Here is a 20,059-nt window from a genome sequence, read left to right on the forward strand (position 1 = left end):
CAAATAATATGGTTATAAAGATAAAGGGCAGAGAAATGACATTTCTTTCTATCATTAATAAATAAGTAATTTGGCAACAAAAATCTTTCTTAATTCTTGCAATCACTTATAATACATTTAGTTTCAACATTCAAACTACGTTACTTCACATATTAGTCATCTGGTGCCTCATTTAACTTGAGGGAGGCTCCCAAACGTGCCAGTGAAAACAAAGAGCACAAATGCCATAATGCCAGTCTGATGACACTATGGGTCATTACCTCACATGGTTAGCTGGAGGAGCCGTACACGAATCATACAAAAAATTGCCTATATTTTTTATTTGTGCACTATGCGTTTAATATAAAGAAAGGATTTGAACAAACATGTATTCATAAAATGTAGTTGACTATTCCTATTGCAAGACCAAAATGATGAAGAAACTTTTAAAAATGGCTGATTAAATGGCTGCAAATATGCAAACAATGAAAAGGTTAATTCTAAAGTTCTGTTAAAATTTGAAAACTGAAATGCAAAAATATAAATTAAAAACCCTTATTTCAACAAATACTTCACAGAGTGAGGCTTCATTATAAGTGTGGGTGTGCAAATAAACCAGGCTAGACAAGAGTTAGGACAGATGTAATGCAAACTAATGTTAATATAAATTGAAAAATCACATTATATTCGATTGGTTTTGGTGGTAGTTTACTTGAATGAACTGATTTAGAGTGGAGTATATAGTTTGTGACAGTTCAGTGCCAGTTCTTACAATATTCTGTTTTGCAGCTCTTCAGTGGATTTTTTTACATTAGAGTCATACACTGCTTAGGTGTAAGACAGGCACCTACAATGCTACACAGAAACAAGGCATCCAGTTGTCCCAACAGGCTTCCATTGTTATCAAGAAACTAGCTACTGCCCGGAAAATGTCATGTTTTTGACTTCGTCTAGAATTTGCTGTACTAGGAAACATCAACTCAGCAGATGATATGGAAAGCCTTGTTTGGGGTCAGCTGTTTGAAGCTACATGTGTGAATCATATTGATATGTGGCTCTGCTACCCAGTTTTCTTCTTAACCTTTTCCTTCTGGGTCCTGATGTGTCTTTTGAACTTTAGACCTCCAGGAGCTAGAAACTAAGTAGCTTATGGACACACAGTCCACACCAATATGCTATTCATAGGGTCCAGTGATCAACAGAGCTTCCCCATGCACATTGCAGAAGGCAGTGCCCTCTCTATTTCAGATCCCTAAAGAGGTCAGATAGGTCAGACACACATACACACACAAACACACACTCATGCAACATTTGTGCACTCGTTTTTACACAAACGTAGGCACCAATATGCATCCACAGCACACAAAGTGAATGGCAGTGTCAGAAGAGGGCCAATTTCAGCCAGAGCAGCTGAAATACAGGACTGTAGAAGTTGGGATTGTCTTTTGGTGACTGGACACAGGAGTAGCCCAAGAGCAGAGAGACCCAAGGAGGAACAAAGACAGGTAAGTGCTACTTTGTGTGAGAGGAGAGGGGTATGAATGTTACTACTTTTTGTCTACAAAAACAACAAATAATGTTGTGCATTAATGGATAAAGGTAAGAGTACAGAAAGGAGGGGAAAGAGTCTCCTGCTAAAGTAAAGAGGAGTTTTGAAGTGATATGGGGGGAGGGGACTAGTAAGACGTTTTTAGGATTCAGAGATTGGTAGCATCGAAGGGCCATAAAAGTTTTTTACGGTTAAGGGAAGGATAACCTTACTGGGTGGTTCTGATATTTTATGGTTCAAAAGTGGATATAATCAAATAGTAGTAAGGGGTTTTATAGGGTTCAGAAAAGGGTAGTGCGAAGGCTAGTAACGGTTGTAAAGATTCAAGGAAGGGTAGCAATAAGTAGGGAGTTTTGAAGGTTGAAGGATGTGTAGAATTCAGGAGTCCCTGGCAAGCAACCCAGGACCAGTTTGGCATTAGTTATGGGCTCATCAGCCAGGTACAGCTTGGTTCCAGTGGCACAGTGAGCATGGGACCCACGTCGGGGTATATACATGCCACTTGGGACAGAGCAAGAAACACACAAACCGTGATGGAAGGAATGCTTGCAATTTGTCTACCCACTGGCAATCACTCAAAGAAGCATCCCAATCCGTTGTTCTTTTGTTCACCATGCCACCTCAGTTGGGACCCAGCCATATGCAAATCAATCTTGACTCTGCTCTGTATGTGAACAGTCCAGCCTGAACTGCCAGGCCAGGTCGTTCCTGGATTGGAAACAAGCATCCTAGGCCCGGTTTTGGGGTTTCACCCCTTGTGTTTGCTTTGTTCACCATTTCCACTCCGTCAAAGCAGACTTTAAGACATGTCATCGCCGGGAGTCCGAGTATTAGGGGAGCAGTTGTGGGCAGAAAATATCCATTCACGCAAAGGATGGTGCCAGAATTTGTATGGGGACCTGGGCCCCAAGGTCAGTGTGTGTGTGCTGCCATCTTGCTAGGCCACATCCCTCATGTTTAGAGGAACTTTCCATACCTATATTCATAAACTCCACCCCAGAGCACCAACAATTAATAAAACCACGCCATTACCCCCCTTTCTTTCAGAAATGGTGAGCCAGGCACACATATAAACGATTAGAGAAATGTACAAGTAAGTGGGCATGGAATTGGAATGCTGACAAATGTGGTGTTGAATCAGTGTTCAATAGTGCGATCTTTTACTGATTTTGGTTTCCTGCATGTCTTGCAGACGTGAATTCCAAGAACAACTCCAACTATGCTCTGATAAGCACGAGGCAGGTGAGGAAACTTGTAGTTTAGGGGATAGGCAGTACAGCAGTAGCCATCCTAGAATTTAAAACAACCTCTGTTCTTCCATTTCAGATATTGGTCCTGATGAGAACTCCGAAATTACGAGAGTTCGAAACGCGTAGACCGGTTTAATTTTCAAGCCAAATTTAATAAATCAAAAATTAAGAGAAATATCAATTGTATATATATATATATCGGTGCTGAAAAATATTGGCTTGCTGTTGTGAATATTGCAATTCCAACATTTTGTGAATCATTTTTTGTTTTGTTGTGGTTGTATGTATTGGTTTGAGTCACGAATGAATGTGTTTTGAATGGTCACTAAAAATGTAATTGTTTGTAAATACTTGTTGTGGATTTTGATACAAATCAAATTTTGTTGTGTACATCAGTTTTTAAAAATTTGTACAAATAAGTAAAATCACCCAAATAGAAGTGATCAACTGAAATTTAAAAGAACATAAAGAATAAAGATTTAAATCAACAAAACATACTGTCTTACCCGGATGTTTTGACAAAATATTGTCTCTATCAGAAATAGCGACATAGGCAATTGTATTGTTCATTATTGGATTGGAAACAAGCATCCTAGCCCGGTTTTGGGGTTTCACCCCTTGTGTTTGCTTTGTTCACCATTTCCACTCCGTCAAAGCAGACTTTAAGACATGTCATCGCCGGGAGTCCGAGTATTAGTGCAGTAGTGTGGCTCACCGGTTAGAGGCGGCAGACCCGAGAGCAGAGGACGGCCCGGGACCAGGGTTCGATTCCCGACGCGGCAGGTTTCTGGACCAGGGTCAGCGGACTCGATAATTCTCTCGCCTCGGTGCCCACTCTGATCAGCGATCACACTCGGCAACTCTGGGCATAAGCTTGCCTCATCTGCACTAACGGCCCCACCAGACCGCCGGGGATGCCTGGTCTCACCCTGGAGATACCCATTAAGGGACCTTCTCTCAGGGAAGCCAGGAAGGGTTTCGCAGCGGTCGAAGCGCGGAGATACTCCTCCGGGAGTCTATCCTAGCGCTATATAAACCCACAATTAATTAATTAATTAATTAATTAGGGGAGAAGTTGTGGGCAGAAAATATCCATTCATGCAAAGGATGGTGCCAGAATTTGTATGGGGACCTGGGCGCCAAGGTCAGTGTGTATGTGCTGCCATCTTGCTAGGCCGCATCACTCATGTTTAGAGGAACTTTCCATACCTATATTCATAAAGACCTTACTGTGTTTCCTATGAATTCTTATTTCACACACGCAGGTTTTCTTTGATGACATTTATGGACATTCCCAATTTCAAATGTATGTAATGTTACATTCAACGACGTCATTTTAACTTTTACCAATTATGAATTATTATTTGACACATTTTAGGTCCAGTGCATTGGGAAAGATTCTAAATAATGAAATATGCTAACACTTACCACTGAAAATATAAAAATCCACTAACAAAATCAGCAACATTAACATTGTTACTCCCTTCTTGTTGTTGATATGTTCTTCATTCAAACTGAGTTCATAGACAGTGTTGTTGCCTCAAAGTCTAATTTTAAAGGGAAAATGTAAAGTGGTTTCAGGTTCAAAAGAACATTCAAACCACGATTGGGAGTGCCCAGTGTGTTATGTGATAATTATTGCAGATTATAATCTGATAACCCAGGATTCGGAATTTAACAGGTACAATAAATATCACCTACATGTTTACCTGTCAAAAATGAAGCATAACCGGCAGATATATGTGAATTCAGCACCCAAATCTGCATGTTCAGGGTTCTACCTGGCATATTCTCCCAGAAAATTTCACAGTTTTGACAGATGTATGTAAACTTTATAGCGCCCTGTAATGAATGGATGAGGTAAACTCTGCCCACTTGTACTTGCAACCCCTCCATAAACAGGTGCTGGCACAGCAGTTGTTATTTACAGTGGAACTCAAACTAGGTCATAATATTTAGACAGCCAACAAGGGTGAGCAGTTCTAGGTGACCATAAGCCTGGCTATTGTGAACTATGTTCACACAATCAAATGGTTAATCTGAGGTATGTGTTAACTGCCAGGATAACAAATGCAATGTTTTATATTACGTTATAGCATGTAATTTGGACAATCAATGAAACAAAATGTCATTGCACTAAAAGGACCACTGTCTTACCGTTTTGAGTAAGTTTAGTGGAGCAAAGAAATGATGTTATCCAAAAGGACTCTTTAGTCATTTTGACTGCTTGGTTGTTGTTACCAAGGAGGTTCGCCTTTGTAAAGGGCTGCCTGAGGTAGCGAGAAACATCCTGGAACGTTGTGTTTTCTTCACACTGAAAAAATAAATAACAACTGTAATGCACTCACTTCCATGTTTTCTATAACCATAGAGTATTTTGAAGTACAGATTTCTGAACCACATGCACCTCGTATTTGCTTGTATTTCTGCAAATCGATTTCTAACAAAATGAAACCCCAGGATACAATATGGATTGGATGTTGATATACAGAAAGTGTTCTAGATCCTAGTAAACCCTAAGAACAAGTTACTTACCTTCAGAAAGACTCTTGTGTCCATGCTCTATTTAACAGCAGATTCCTCACTTTGCGACTATTCCCCAGGCGTCAAAGAAAAATCTGGAAAAGCTCTAAAGCAGTACTAATGCATGCTGGTAGGTGACGCCATGTGGCTCCACACAGCCTTCGTTCCACTGTGGAAATGACATATGGAACCACATGTAAGCCCTAACATGGGCATCTGATGTCAGTTTCTTTTGTAGGATTGCCCGACCCCTTAGACCCAGATGCCATCAGCAAATTGGTATGGCCAGTTTGCAGATCTCTGGATTTTGACCTTTTTAAGTGGAAAAGAGTCAATACCACAGAATGGGGAGGTGGGGGTGAGTGGTGAGGAATTTGAGGTTATATAGAGTGTGAGAAGTTGACCTGATATGCAGTGCTCACTATTCTAGTGATCACTATGTATCAGTCCAAACAACCCTTATTGATGATTGGTTGTAAGTCAACCGATAGACCAGCTATCCTAGTAGCATGGACAAGAGCAGTCTTCGGGCTAAACTCTAGAGGGCGTGTTAAGCCAGCTGTTATACCATCACATATACCCCTTGAACACCAAGTGAAAGGACACCACACAAGTGTTATGAAAATAAACAGTGTATTTATTTAGATCACAACAGCCCTGTACTCTTTATGAGGACAGGGTACAAAGCACACAACAAAACTCTTACGAAAATACTTTAAGTTGCACAATTTACACAAATGCCCGAGGGGCACGGAAAACCATATACTATGGAAGTGGAATGCGAAATTACTAGCAGGTAAGTACTGGACTAATAGGCTTTGGAATCGCTAGGACTACGTTACTGAACCTTCAGATTACTAGTAGGAGGCCTAGGGGACTCGGGTGCAGAGTGTGCACTCTCACGCGGGATGCGGGACAAAGTCTATGGAGGCTAGTAAAAGCAAAGTTAGTGTTCTCGGGCGAACCCGATAAGGTAGGCTGAAAACGAGAGTGGATCTGGACCCTTGGATAGTGAGGCTATGCTGGGGGACCGAAATGCCGAACTTACCTAGCCCAGGGGCTGCGGCTGCATAGGGTTCAAGTGTCGTCGGAGACCCTCGTTGACGAACCAGGAGCCTGAAAGAAGGAGTTGCTGGCAGGCGACCAGTGAAGATTGTTCGGTGGATCCAAGCCAGGATCGAAGATGGAAGACACCTGTAAGCAGAGGGGACCAAGTCCTGAATCACTAGCCAGTGATCAGATGGGCACCAGGATGGCACCGGATGGAGTCACCTCGACCAGGTGAGTGGGCGACGCTGGGCTCTGCAGTCTCACGGACCAGGAGGCGTTGTCGGCGACCAGGATGGAGGTGCGAGCTGTCCCACGATGGTTGATGCTGTCGACGTCGCTGGACCCAGGATTGGGGCAACAAGTCTTGGCAAATTCAAGCCCACGCGGTGGACCTAAAATGGCATCTGGAGTGGACCAGGAGGGTCCGGGGTGCTCCTCTTTTGGAAGGGAGCAGGGGCCAGTCTGGAGCAACCAGACTAGCAGTGGTGATGTCGTCGGTCGTCGTCGGGAAGGCCACAAGCCAGCGGGCTAGTAGCCAGACAACGCGGTGAGCAGCCAAAAAGCAGAAGGGCCCCACACAGATCTCGTGGATGCTGGGGGGCTGGTCTTCGGTGCTGGAGCTGCTCAGGGTCGGGGCGTCTCGGATCCCAAAGCACTCACCAGAGGATCCCTCGGCGGTCGTGCTGGATAGAAGTCTTGCAGTTCTGATGATGGCCGGTCCCTCGAGGTCTCGTCGCACCTACGGTTCTCAGCTTAGCTGTAGAGGTAGGTAGAGGTCAGAGGTGCCAGGGAAGCCGGGTCTCGTCGTGCTGGTCGGTCGGATTCCGGAGGAAGGACGTGCAGCAAACCGCAGAGTTCTTAGATGGTGCCTGCGGATGCAGGGTGACTACTCCTTAGTCACAAGGGAAAAATCTTAAGAAGAAGTCGAGAGTTCCTTTCGTGGAAAGTAGTATCTTGATTCAAAGATGATCTAATTTGGAAGGGTCCCCGCTCCTGCCTTTATCCTAAAGAAAGGGGTGGGTACGCGACTAGGTCCTGCCCTAGGGGTGGGACCAGGGAGGGGGGTGGTTACACCCCTCTCCCATGCCGGACTTTCCCCAGCTCAGGGGCTGGTGTGCCCCTGGAACTGGTTCTAGGCGGCAGATGCGTAGTGAGCACCGGGGTGCCACTTGCAGTCACCTTCCTGTAAAGCCCTGCCTACCCAGGATACACAAAACCCTGTCTGGGATGGTGCTAGCACCGCCCCTGACAGGAAACCCTTTGTCCAAGCTCCCCTCGCTGGAAGGACTCCCAGCTGCAGGGGGTCAGACTTGTGTCTGTGGTGGCAGCATCCATTTTGTGATGCTGAGGCTCGAGTTAACTTTAACCACATGGCTGCTGGCAGTATTCCCGTCCTGTGCTGGAAATTGCCATTTTAGTGGCACCATGACGAGCTCAGCTCGTCATCAGCACACGACACCCGTGGGTGATGACGAGCTGAGCTCGTCATCAGCATCGAAAGGGTTAACCGGGGTTCACAGTTACATACATGTCGTGTCCCTCATACGGTTGTATTCCAATTCGTATGACACCTTACTCGACATGTTTTGATAAAGCGATACCAAAGATAGCATTTAACCGCGAGGATTATAATGCACTTAAGAGTATATGGTATGCGTTATCATGGAATAGCTATTAGGACTTGGTTCGGCAAGCTGCAAACGGGCTCAGCTCATGCCAAAGCACCATCTCACACGATTCCAAGCACTCTGCCTTCAGGATTGTCAAGGCCTGCCATAGGAGTGACTGATAGGAATCTGTGTGTCCATTTTAGGGTTAGATACAGGTATACTATATCTAAAGCAAAGGGTGATTACACCACCTTGCCCCAGCTGTCGTGCAGCCAGTTGTGTCAGATTTAGATGGCCAGCCAGGGGTGGCATAATACATGCTTCAGCCTCTGGTAGACCCTGGGTACACCTATGCCCTGAGTTACAGGGTCTGATAAGGTGGCCCAGTACCAATTGGATAATGCACCTAAGGTACACGTGTCAATTTAGTGAGAGAACAGCAAGGCTGTGAGTCTGATTAGCAGGCCTACAGCCAGAGAAAGTCGTAAACCAGTGAAACAAAAGCAAAAAATATGGGTGATCATAGGATTGCAGACCCTACTCTCCTACATGACCCCCCCCCCCCCAAACTTTGGGACAATAAACTAACCTTGACCAGGTGAGTCTTCTTGCTCTAAGTGGAAATACCTGGAGAGCCCATCTGCATTGCCATGATCAGTGCCAGGTCTATGCTCCACTGTAAAATCCATCCCCTGTAGGGAAATGGACCACCTAAGCAGTTAGGGGTTTTCACCCTTCATCTGATTTAGCCACAAGAGGGGCTTATGGTCGGTCTGAATCTTGAAATGAGTGCCAAACAAGTATGGCCTCAGTTTCTTCAGGGCCCAAACCACAGCAAAGGCCTCCCTCTCAATAGCTAACCAATTTTTCTTTCTGGGGGTCAGCCTTCTGCTTATAAAAGCAATGGGCTGGTCATTACCATCAAAATTCAGTTGAGATAGAACAGCTCCCACACCCAACTCAGAAGCATCTGTTTGGACAATGAATGGTTTGGAGTAGTCTGGACTCTTGAGGATAGGTGCTGTGCACATGGCCTGCTTTAGGTCATCGAATGCTTTTTGACAGCTTGCTGTCCACTGAACTTTCTTTGGCATCTTTTTACTTGTCAGTTCATTAGGTGGAGTCACAATTGATCCATAATTCCTGACAAACTTTCTGTAGTAACCAGTCAGGCCCAAGAAAGCTCGAACCTGAGTCTGGGTGGTTGGAGGAGCCCAATCCCTGATGGATTGTATCTTGCTCTCCAGTGGCTGAACTTGGCCTCCACCTACAAGGTGGCCCAAGTATACAACCTGTGTCTGCCCTATCTGGCACTTTGTGGCCTTGATAGTGAGACCTGCTGCTTGCAGTGCCTCTAACACTTTCCTCAGGTGGACCAGGTGATCCTCCCAGGTGGAACTAAAGACAGCTATATCATCGAGATATGCTGCACAGAAGTTATCCAGCCCAGTGAGAACTTGATTCACCAGCCTTTGGAAGGTGGCAGGTGCATTTTTCAGACCAAAGGGCATTACCACAAATTGATAATGTCCACCAGGGGTTGAAAATGCTGTCTTGGGCTTGGCATCCTCAGCTAACCTGATTTGCCAATACCCAGCTGTCAGGTCAAATGTACTTAAGTAGTTGGCAGAAGCCAATCTATCTATAAGCTCATCTGCCTTTGGTATTGGGTGGGCATCAGTCTTAGTGACTGCATTGAGACCTCTGTAGTCTACGCAAAACCTCATCTCTTTCTTACCACCCTGGGTGTGAGGCTTTGGCACTAGAACTACTGGACTAGCCCAAGGGCTATCTGAGGGTTCAATGACTCCCAACTCCAACATTTTCTGCACCTCTGTCTTGATGCAGTCTCTAACATGATCAGGCTGCCTGTAGATTTTACTCTTGACTGGCAAGCTGTCACCAGTGTCAAACTCATGGGTGCACCAATTGGTTTGACTGGGTGTTAGAGAGAACATATGTCTGAAGGATTGAAGAACCTGTTTACAATCATTCTGTTGATGTTCAGAGAGGCTGCCACAAAAGAAAACACCATCTACTGATCCATCATCAGGATTCTGAGAGAGCAGGTCTGGGAGAGGGTCACTCTCCTCCTCCTGTCCCTCATCTGTGGCCATGAGCAAACTCATGTCCTTCCTGTCAACATATGCTTTGAGCCTGTTCACATGAAGCACCCTGTGGGGGCTTCTGGGAGTTCCAAGGTCCACCAGGTAGGTGATCTCTCCCTTCTGCTCAAGAATTGTGTGGGGCTCAGACCATTTGTCTTTGAGTGCTGCTGGGGCCACTGGCTCCAACACCCACACCTTCTGTCCAGGCTGATACACAGTCAGGACAGCCTTTTGGTCATGCCAAGCTTTTTGGAGTTCTTGGCTGGCCTTAAGGTTTTCAGATGCCTTTTCCATATACTCAGCCATCCTGGAGCGGAGACCAAGTACATAGTCCACTATGCTGGTTGCAGGCTTTTTGAGAGGTCTCTCCCATCCTTCCTTCACCAAACACAGGGGTCCTCTCACAGGATGCCCATACAGAAGTTCAAAAGGGCTGAAGCCAACCCCCTTCTGTGGGACCTCTCTATAAGCAAACAAAAGGCAAGGAATCAGGACATCCCATCTACGCCTGAGCTTTTCAGGTAGTCCATGAATCATCCCTTTTAGGGTCCTGTTGAACCTTTCAACAAGCCCATTGCATTGTGGATGATAGGGTGTAGTGAACTTGTAGTTGACACCACATTCCTTCCGCATAGCAGTTAAGTAGCTTGACATGAAGTTTGCACCTCTGTCAGAGACAACCTCCTTAGGGAAGCCCACTCTGGAGAACACTCCAACTAGGGCTCTTGCCACAACAGGTGCTGTAGTGGTCCTAAGGGGAATAGCTTCAGGATACCTGGTGACATGGTCCACCACCACCAGTATAAACTTGTGCCCTGATGCTGTCTGGGGTTCCATTGGACCAACAATGTCAATCCCCACTCTTTCAAAGGGAACCCCCACCACAGGCATTGGTATAAGGAGGGCCTTTGTTGTGCCACCTGACTTACCACTGGCTTGGCAAGTGACACAGGAGCGACAAAACTCCTTGGTATCTTCATTCATGTGAGGCCAGTGAAAGTGCGAGACAATTCTGTCCCAAGTCTTGTTCTGGCCTAAGTGACCTGCAAGGGGAATCTCATGGGCCAAGGTGAGAAGGAAACCTCTCAGAGACAAGGGGATGACCAGCCTCCTGGTTGCGCCAGGCTTGGGGTCTCTTGACTCAGAGTATAGGAGTCCATCTTCCCAGTATACCTTGTGGGCACCTGTGGCGTTCCCTGCAGCCTCAGCAGCAGCCTGCTGTCTGAGGGGTTTAAGAGAAGGGCAGGCTAACTGTTCCTCCCCCAGGTCTGCTCTGGAGGGTCCCCCTGAGCCCAGAAATTCAACTTGATCAAGTTCAAATTCTTTAGGCTCAGTTTCCCTCAGCTCCTGTAGGTCAGCCTCCTCTGAGACTTGATCCTCAACCTGGGGCAAGGGGGAAGGCAATGCCTTAACCCTACTGCTCTTCTTCTTGGAAGGTGTCTGGTCCATTGTTCCAGGATCCAGCACCTGTTCAGTGGGGCATCTTCTGACCTGTGACCTAGTCACATCAAGCACATGTGCTGGCAAGCCTAACATCTCCATGTGAGTCCTATGCTCCACTTCTGACCATTGTGATGACTCCAAATCATTGCCCAACAAACAATCCACTGGGAGGTCTGAACTAACTACAACCTTCTTTTGGCCATTTACCCCTCCCCAGGAGAAAGCAACAATCGCCATACTATGACTGGTAGTGACGTTGCTGGCATTGGTCACCAGGAAATCTGTACCTAGCATGATCTGTCCAGGGTCCACAAAGTTAGGTGTCACCATGGTGACACTGGCACAAGTGTCCCTATAGGCCTGAGCCATTTTGCCATTTATCAAAGGTGTCTGCCTGTATTTGCCCAAAGTATTGGGACTGACATCAGGGGATATATCCACATCCCCTGTACAGACAAGGAGAGCCTGAGTGAGTGTGCCAACTAAGTTGTCATACCCCTCAAAACCCAAGGTTAACCCAACTAATCCCTTGGGAGGTGCACTACCACTGCTGGCTGTACTAGGGGGTGCAGTTGCCTTAGGGGCTGCAGTGGCAGGAGTTTGCCCTCCTTTCTTGGTGCACTCACTAAACCAGTGAGTTTTACTTTTACAGTATTGGCACCACCTTTTAGACTGGCCTTCTTGATTCTTCTTCTTCTGGGAAGCCTGACCCCCACCCTCTTTGGATTGTTGGGGACCTGTTGAAGACTTCTGGTCATTTTGTTCACCTTTGGTATCTTTACCCTTCTGGTCTGCTTTCTTCTGACCACCCTGGTTCTGGCCCTGGTTCTGCTTAACCCTTGTTCTGACCCATCTGTCTGCCTTCTTTCCCAATTCTTGGGGAGAGGTCAGATCTGAGTCAACAAGGTGCTGATGCAACAACTTGTTCTGACAATTGTTTAAAATCTGTTCCCTCATGATCAGATTGTACAATCCTGTATAATCAGTAACCTTACTGCCCAGCAACCAGCCCTCCAAAGCTTTAGTGGCACAATCTACAAAGTCAGACCAATCCTGAGACTGAGTTTTCAGGGTATCCCTGAACAGCAACCTGTACTGCTCAGTGGTTAGGCCAAACCCATCTATCAGTGTACTCTTCAGGACTTGGTAATTGTTAGCATCGTCAGCTCTAGTAGTGAGGAGCTTGTCCCTACCTTTACCTTCAAAGGAGAGCCACAAGACAGCTGCCCACTGACTCTGGGGGACGCACTGGACAGTGCAGGCCCTCTCCAAAGCAGTTATCCATTTGTGGATATCATCCCCTTGTTTAAAGGGGGGCACTATCTTACTCAGGTGTCTAGTGTCTAAACTCCTGTCTTTTTCTCTTGGGAGAATGCTGCCACCAGTGAGATCTAACCCACTTAACTTTTGCTCTCTAGCAAATGCAAGCCTCTCTTTGGCCAGGGCAAGTTCTTCCCTTTCAATCCTCAGATTGGCTTCCCTCATCTTAGCTTCATGCTCCCTTCTCTTAGGGGATGACATCCCTCTATGAGAAGAGGTCTGAGAGCCATTGGTTCTAATGGATCTGTTAGAGCCTCTAGATAGAGACCTATCTCGTCCATTCCCAATGTTAAGTCTGCCTGAGAGTGGCCCTGGGAGTCCCCCAAATCCATTCTCATGCCTACTTAAGTTGGTCCTAGTGAGTCTACTGACTTCTACCTGACCTTTGTCTGCCTCATCCCCTGATAACTCATCTTCCTCCTCCTCCTCAGCATCATCTGCTTCCTGGAGGGGGTGGTCAGGGTTACCAAAGGGTCCCTGTAAGGGGGGCATATTCCCATCTGGATGAGAAGGATCTGTGTTAGCAGCCCTCCTAGCATCATAAGTCTCTAAGAGACCAATCAGAAAAGGAATGGTAGGGTTAGAACCCTGTTTTAGCTTCCTGGATGTACAGATTTGTCTCATCTCCTGGAAGCTAAGAGCAGCATATCTGGAAGGGACCTGTGGAGGGTCCACAAGAGGGGTCTCTGAAGAATCTCCGTGGTTAGACATGCTTCTAGTGTGGTGTAAGTGATGCACCTACCTACACTATTTGTTTGCCTACTGATCCCTTGCTAAGAGTTGTAGTCAAGGTGTGCTAAGCCTTGTTAAACTACAACAGCTGGTTCAGTAGAACTCGGAGTATTCTAAGCTAAGTTATATGTACCTTAACTTATGTGATCTTTCACAAAGATATTCTTAGGATACGTGTGGTAAAACAACAGCAAGCTCAAATCCCAACCGCTGCTCACCAATGTGAGAAGTTGACCTGATATGCAGTGCTCACTATTCTAGTGATCACTATGTATCAGTCCAAACAACCCTTATTGATGATTGGTTGTAAGTCAACCGATAGACCAGCTATCCTAGTAGCATGGACAAGAGCAGTCTTCGGGCTAAACTCTAGAGGGCGTGTTAAGCCAGCTGTTATACCATCACATATACCCCTTGAACACCAAGTGAAAGGACACCACACAAGTGTTATGAAAATAAACAGTGTATTTATTTAGATCACAACAGCCCTGTACTCTTTATGAGGACAGGGTACTAAGCACACAACAAAACTCTTACGAAAATACTTTAAGTTGCACAATTTACACAAATGCCCGAGGGGCACGGAAAACCATATACTATGGAAGTGGAATGCGAAATTACTAGCAGGTAAGTACTGGACTAATAGGCTTTGGAATCGCTAGGACTATGTTACTGAACCTTCAGATTACTAGTAGGAGGCCTAGGGGACTCGGGTGCAGAGTGTGCACTCTCACGCGGGATGCGGGACAAAGTCTATGGAGGCTAGTAAAAGCAAAGTTAGTGTTCTCGGGCGAACCCGATAAGGTAGGCTGAAAACGAGAGTGGATCTGGACCCTTGGATAGTGAGGCTATGCTGGGGCACCAAAATGCCGAAGTTACCTAGCCCAGGGGCTGCGGCTGCATAGGGTTCAAGTGTCGTCGGAGACCCTCGTTGACGAACCAGGAGCCTGAAAGAAGGAGTTGTTGGCAGGCGACCAGTGAAGATTGTTCGGTGGATCCAAGCCTGTATCGAAGATGGAAGACACCTGTAAGCAGAGGGGACCAAGTCCTGAATCACTAACCAGTGCTCAGATGGGCACCAGGATGGCACCGGATGGAGTCACCTCGACCAGGTGAGTGGGCGACGCTGGGCTCTGCAGTCTCACTGACCAGGAGGCGTTGTCGGCGACCAGGATGGAGGTGCGAGCTGTCCCACGATGGTTGATGCTGTCGACGTTGCTGGACCCAGGATTGGGGCAACACGTCTTGGCAAATTCAAGCCCACGCGGTGGACCTAAAATGGCGTCTGGAGTGGACCAGGAGGGTCCGGGGTGTTCCTCTTTTGGAAGGGAGCAGGGGCCAGTCTGGAGCAACCAGACTAGCAGTGGTGATGTCGTCGGTCGTCGTCGGAAGGGACACAAGCCAGCGGGCTAGTAGCCAGACAACGCGGTGAGCAGCCAAAAAGCAGAAGGGCCCCACGCAGATCTCGTGGATGCTGGGGGGCTGGTCTTCGGTGCTGGAGCTGCTCAGGGTCGGGGCGTCTCGGATCCCAAAGCACTCACCAATGGAACCCTCGGCGGTCGTGCTGGATAGAAGTCGTGCAGTTCTGATGATGGCCGGTCCCTCGAGGTCTCGTCGCACCTACGGTTCTCAGCTTAGCTGTAGAGGTAGGTAGAGGTCAGAGGTGCCAGGGAAGCCGGGTCTCGTCGTGCTGGTCGGTCGGATTACGGAGGAAGGACGTGCAGCAAACCGCAGAGTTCTTAGATGGTGCCTGCGGATGCAGGGTGACTACTCCTTAGTCACAAGGGGGAAATCTTAAGAAGAAGTCGAGAGTTCCTTTCGTAGAAAGTAGTATCTTGATTCAAAGATGATCTAATTTGGAAGGGTCCCCGCTCCTGCCTTTATCCTAAAGAAAGGGGTGGGTACGCGACTAGGTCCTGCCCTAGGGGTGGGACCAGGAAAGGGGGTGGTTACACCCCTCTCCCATGCCGGACTTTCCCCAGCTCAGGAGCTGGTGTGCCCCTAGAACTGGTTCTAGCCGGCAGATGCGTAGTGAGCACCGGGGTGCCACTTGCAGTCACCTTCCTGTAAAGCCCTGCCTACCCAGGATACACAAATCCCTGTCTGGGATGGTGCTAGCACCGCCCCTGACAGGAAACCCTTTGTCCAAGCTCCCCTCGCTGGAAGGACTCCCAGCTGCAGGGGGTCAGACTTGTGTCTGTGGTGGCAGCATCCATTTTGTGATGCTGAGGCTCGAGTTAACTTTAACCGGGGTTCACAGTTACATACATGTCGTGTCCCTCTAGAAGGGTGGAATGCTAACCCCGTCGCCAGAATTGGCGAGGGGTTAGTATTCCAACTCGCATGACACCTTATTCAACATGTTTTGATAAAGCGATACCAAAGATAGCATTTAACCGCGAGGATTATAATGCACTTAAGAGTATATGGTATGCGTTATCATGGAACAGCTATTAGGACTTGGTTCCGCAAGCTGCAAACGGGCTCAGCTCATGCCAGAGCACCATCTCACACGATTCCAAGCACTCTGCCTTCAGGATTGTCAAGGCCTGCCATAGGAGTGACTGATAGGAATCTGTGTGTCCATTTTAGGGTTAGATATAGGTATACTATATCTAAAGCAAAGGGTGATTACACCACCTTGCCCCAGCTGTCGTGCAGCCATTTGTGTCAGATTTAGATGGCCAGCCAGGGGTGGCATAATACATGCTTCAGCCCCTGGTAGACCCTGGGTACACCTATGCCCTGAGTTACAGGGTCTGATAAGGTGGCCCAGTACCAATTGGATAATGCACCTAAGGTACACGTGTCAATTTAGTGGAGAACAGCAAGGCTGTGGGTCTGATTAGCAGGCCCACAGCCAGAGAAAGTCGTAAACCAGTGAAACAAAAGCAAAAAATATGGGTGATCATAGGATTGCAGACCCTACTCTCCTACATAGAGTATCTATCAGAAAGAGCATTACTGAAAGGCAAGTAACTTGTTGTTCTGATGGACACTTCTAACCGCATATGCCTCTCCTTGCAATATCAAAACAGAATCTCCCAAGGTTGTGGGTCTGTGGAATGATCAGACAAAAAGTCCTGCACGACCGGAGGCAGTCTTCTCTTAAAACCTGGGTTAAATACAATAGGTTTCCCTGGTGCTGCACTCACTATGGCCTCCTATCCCATTTCAGAGCTCATATGTTTCATCTGGCATGTTCAAATAGCAGGAGGTCAACAGTTCCAGTAGCCTCAGAGTAGACCTCTCTTAAATACAGAATTGAGGCTGAAATGTCAGAAACCTGAATGTCCTGGACTCTACAATCTGGGAGAAAGGCACGAAAACTACACTATATCTAGGACGGCTCCAATGGACAAGAGTGTTTGCAGAGGGTTCAGGGGCGACTTTGGTCCGTTGATACAGGGAAATGGAAATATACATTCTGTAGGACCAGAGCTACCATCTAGTCTCCAAGATCCAGGACAGACTGAACCTGGGATAGTATACGCATCTTGAGCTTGTCCTTTCTCAGCAAGTCATTCAAAGAGCTAAGATTTAAAAAAGGCCAAAGGTCTCCATCCTTCTTGGGTACAAGGAGGTAGAAGCAGTAATACTCAGCTTCCAAAGCCGGAATCCTCGCTATGGCCTCTTTAGCCAAAAGGGCCTACAAGTCCTGCTGCAAAAAGGACACCTGGGGCTCTGTCAGCTGCCCTGATGGGGGTGGAAAGTACAGTGGGCTAAAAAAGAAATTGAGGGCGTAAACCTGTTGTACAAATGGGAGAAACCATCTGTCGAAACTATGATCTTGCCACCACTAGAGGAAATGGCAGATCCTGCCTTCTACGGGGTGGCTTTGTGCTGTGAAGCATACACTTAAGCAGTTTTTACAATGTGGCTGCTGGATGGTTGGGGGGCTGAGTTATGTACTGTCCCCGATCTCGAAAGGGCTGAGGAGCCTGGTGTGCTAGAGTCTGATACAACAAACCACTGGCGTAACCCTGAAATAGGAGGACTTACTGGGGAAAGTGATGAATGTGGAGAGGCCCAGTGAGCAAGCTGCGGTGCGACTTTGTGTGAATTGCTTTAAGGCTGAATTCTCTCAACTTCAACCAGTCGCAGTGCAAAGTCTTAGGGTGTTACTTCCAAGGACAAAAACGGAACAACGCCTGTCAACATTCTTGAGGACAATAAAGTGATATAAGTAACACCCAGGTCAGAGCCCATTCTCCGGAACCAGGTGCACAGCAACTTTGCTCAAAAGAATCATGACCTCCTTGGAAGTGACGATAAGGTGGCCATATAAGCGCCCCTCCAGCTTGCTGCCATCAGTTTCTCTCATGGCTATTCCCATGCTATTAATGGAGAGCCATGTAAGGAACAGTGTTTAATAAGTGTGCAGTGTCTAATGGGATCTTTGGCGTGAAGAGCCCAGTTCACAGAGGTGGGAATAGCGGACGGTTGGTGAGGAATCTGTAGTTAGATAGAGTCTCCATCAGAAAAATAATTACCTACGTTAAGCCACTTGTTCTTCTGATACATACTTGTAACTGCATATTCCTCACCTTAGAATAGATACCCAAACAATCCTCCCCCGAGGTGGACCTCTGAACTGGCTTCAACTAAGAAGTCCTGAAAGACTGAGCATGTGAAATGCCCTTCTTGACAAACCTGACTATAGACGCAGCAGTTTGGCAGATATCCAGGAAAGCTACCCCACATACTAACACAGTAGTGTCAGCCATAGCAAATATTAATACAATCCATATAGTGATGGCCATAGCCGAGCCAAATATTAATACAATCCATTGAGTGATGTGCGCTTCAGTACAGCCATGCCCTTCTTCACCCCAGTGAATCCAATGTAGAGCTGATCGTCCACTCAGTGATCTTTGTTGCAATCAATGTAGAAAGAGAGATCTCTCCTTGGGTGTAGACGATGGAGTCTTTCCTCTTTTAAAGGATAAAAGACTAAGTGGAGTGAAAAGGGTAGACAACATGATGTTCTGGCCAAAATGAAGAGGGCGACCACCTTCAGAAGGAAAGAAGCCTGTGCTCAAAGCACCAATGTGTCTGGGAAAAAGGTGGTGTACGGAGTGTGAACCAAAAGAACCTGAAGTTCACTGTCCCAACTGGCCAATGTAAGGGCAACAGCAAAACCACCTTGATTGTCAAGAGCCGCAGATAGCAGCTGTGCAGGGGCTCAAACGGGAATACATGAGGCATGTAATGACCAGACTGAGGTCACAATGGGGCATCATGAATGGGGTAAGAGGGAACAAATGCTGTACACCTTTCAAAATACCGAGTCACAACTGGTGACTTGTACAGGGAGGGTTGCAGCATGACAGCAGAAAAGCTGAACTAGCAGAAAGATAACCTTTAACAGTCCCCAGGGCAAGACCTTGCCTTGCTAGCAATAAAACAATCAGCAATATCTATGATAGAGCAGCAGAGAGGGAGACCTCATGACATTACAGACAGCAAGCCACAAACGTATCCCAGCAGCAGGCATATACAGCATATCCTATCCGGAGCCACTATAATGACTTAGGTCAGTCCTGATTTTCTTGAGATCGCGGGAAAAGAGTGGTATCCGAAAGACATTCAAGAGCCACAGCTTCCACTCCAAGCGAGAGACCCTTTGGGAACTCCAGCATGCAGAATTTTATGACATTGCGCATTCTCAGCGGTGGTAAACTGATCAAGCCAAGGTTCTCCTCATTCTTAGAAGAGGCCTTACGCTACCTCTGGATGTAATCGCCATTCGTGATCCACAAGGCATCGCCTGCCATGGTAGCCCAGCCAAGTCTAAAGGCGGTCCACAGCCCTACCCCTCTATATTTGTTGCAATACCACATGACGGTGGTGTTGTCCGTGAACACCTGAGCCAACATTCTTTTAATGGATGGGGGAGGAAGGCTTTTAATGTCAAGTGAATTGCCCTCAGTTTCAGAAGATTGATGTGAAGCTGGTATTCCACAGAAGACCAGAGTTCTCTGATCTCCATCTCTCTCAGGCTGCCACCCCAACCCAGAAGGGATGAGTCGGTCACCACTGTTAGCAGCAGATGGAGAAGGAAGAGGGGTCTGCTAGTGGGCCAATCGCAGTTTGTTAGCCATCAACGTAGATACTTTGCAGCTTCCGTTGAAATTTGGACTAGGTCAGAAGTATTACCCTGATGCTGCGCTCACTGGGACTTGAAGTCCCACTGCAGAGCCACATGTGCCATCAGGTGTGCTTCACTAGCAGGATGCAAAAGGCCATCAGGTCCAAAAGCCTCAGTCAGCTTCACCAAAATCTAGGACAGAAGTTGACACATCAGGATCATGGCCCAAATGTCCTGGACTCTGCGCTCTGGAGAGAAGGTGCAGAACTTCATTGAATCCGGAACAGTTACAATTAAAGGAAATGTCTGGGACAGAAACAAGTCTGACTTCGGCATGCTGACAGTGAACCCCAGCAAATGCATGATGTTCGCTGTAATCTTGAGATGAATGATGACTGTCTAGG

The 20,059-nt window shown here is 47.0% G+C and overlaps 1 protein-coding gene across 1 annotated transcript in view; it reads right to left on the bottom strand.

Moving 5' to 3' along the window:
* Positions 1–20,059, bottom strand: part of DOCK4 (dedicator of cytokinesis 4) — a 1,616,764-nt gene that overhangs the window by 897,373 nt on the left and 699,332 nt on the right. Inside the window, exon 17 of the mRNA XM_086919301.1 lies at positions 4,936–5,092. Coding sequence (XP_086775427.1) covers positions 4,936–5,092 — 157 coding nt within the window. The remainder of the gene's footprint in view (positions 1–4,935; positions 5,093–20,059) is intronic.

This window comes from Lissotriton vulgaris, chromosome 1_1 (assembly GCF_964263255.1).
Source record: "Lissotriton vulgaris chromosome 1_1, aLisVul1.2, whole genome shotgun sequence".
Lineage (NCBI taxonomy): Eukaryota > Metazoa > Chordata > Amphibia > Caudata > Salamandridae > Lissotriton > Lissotriton vulgaris.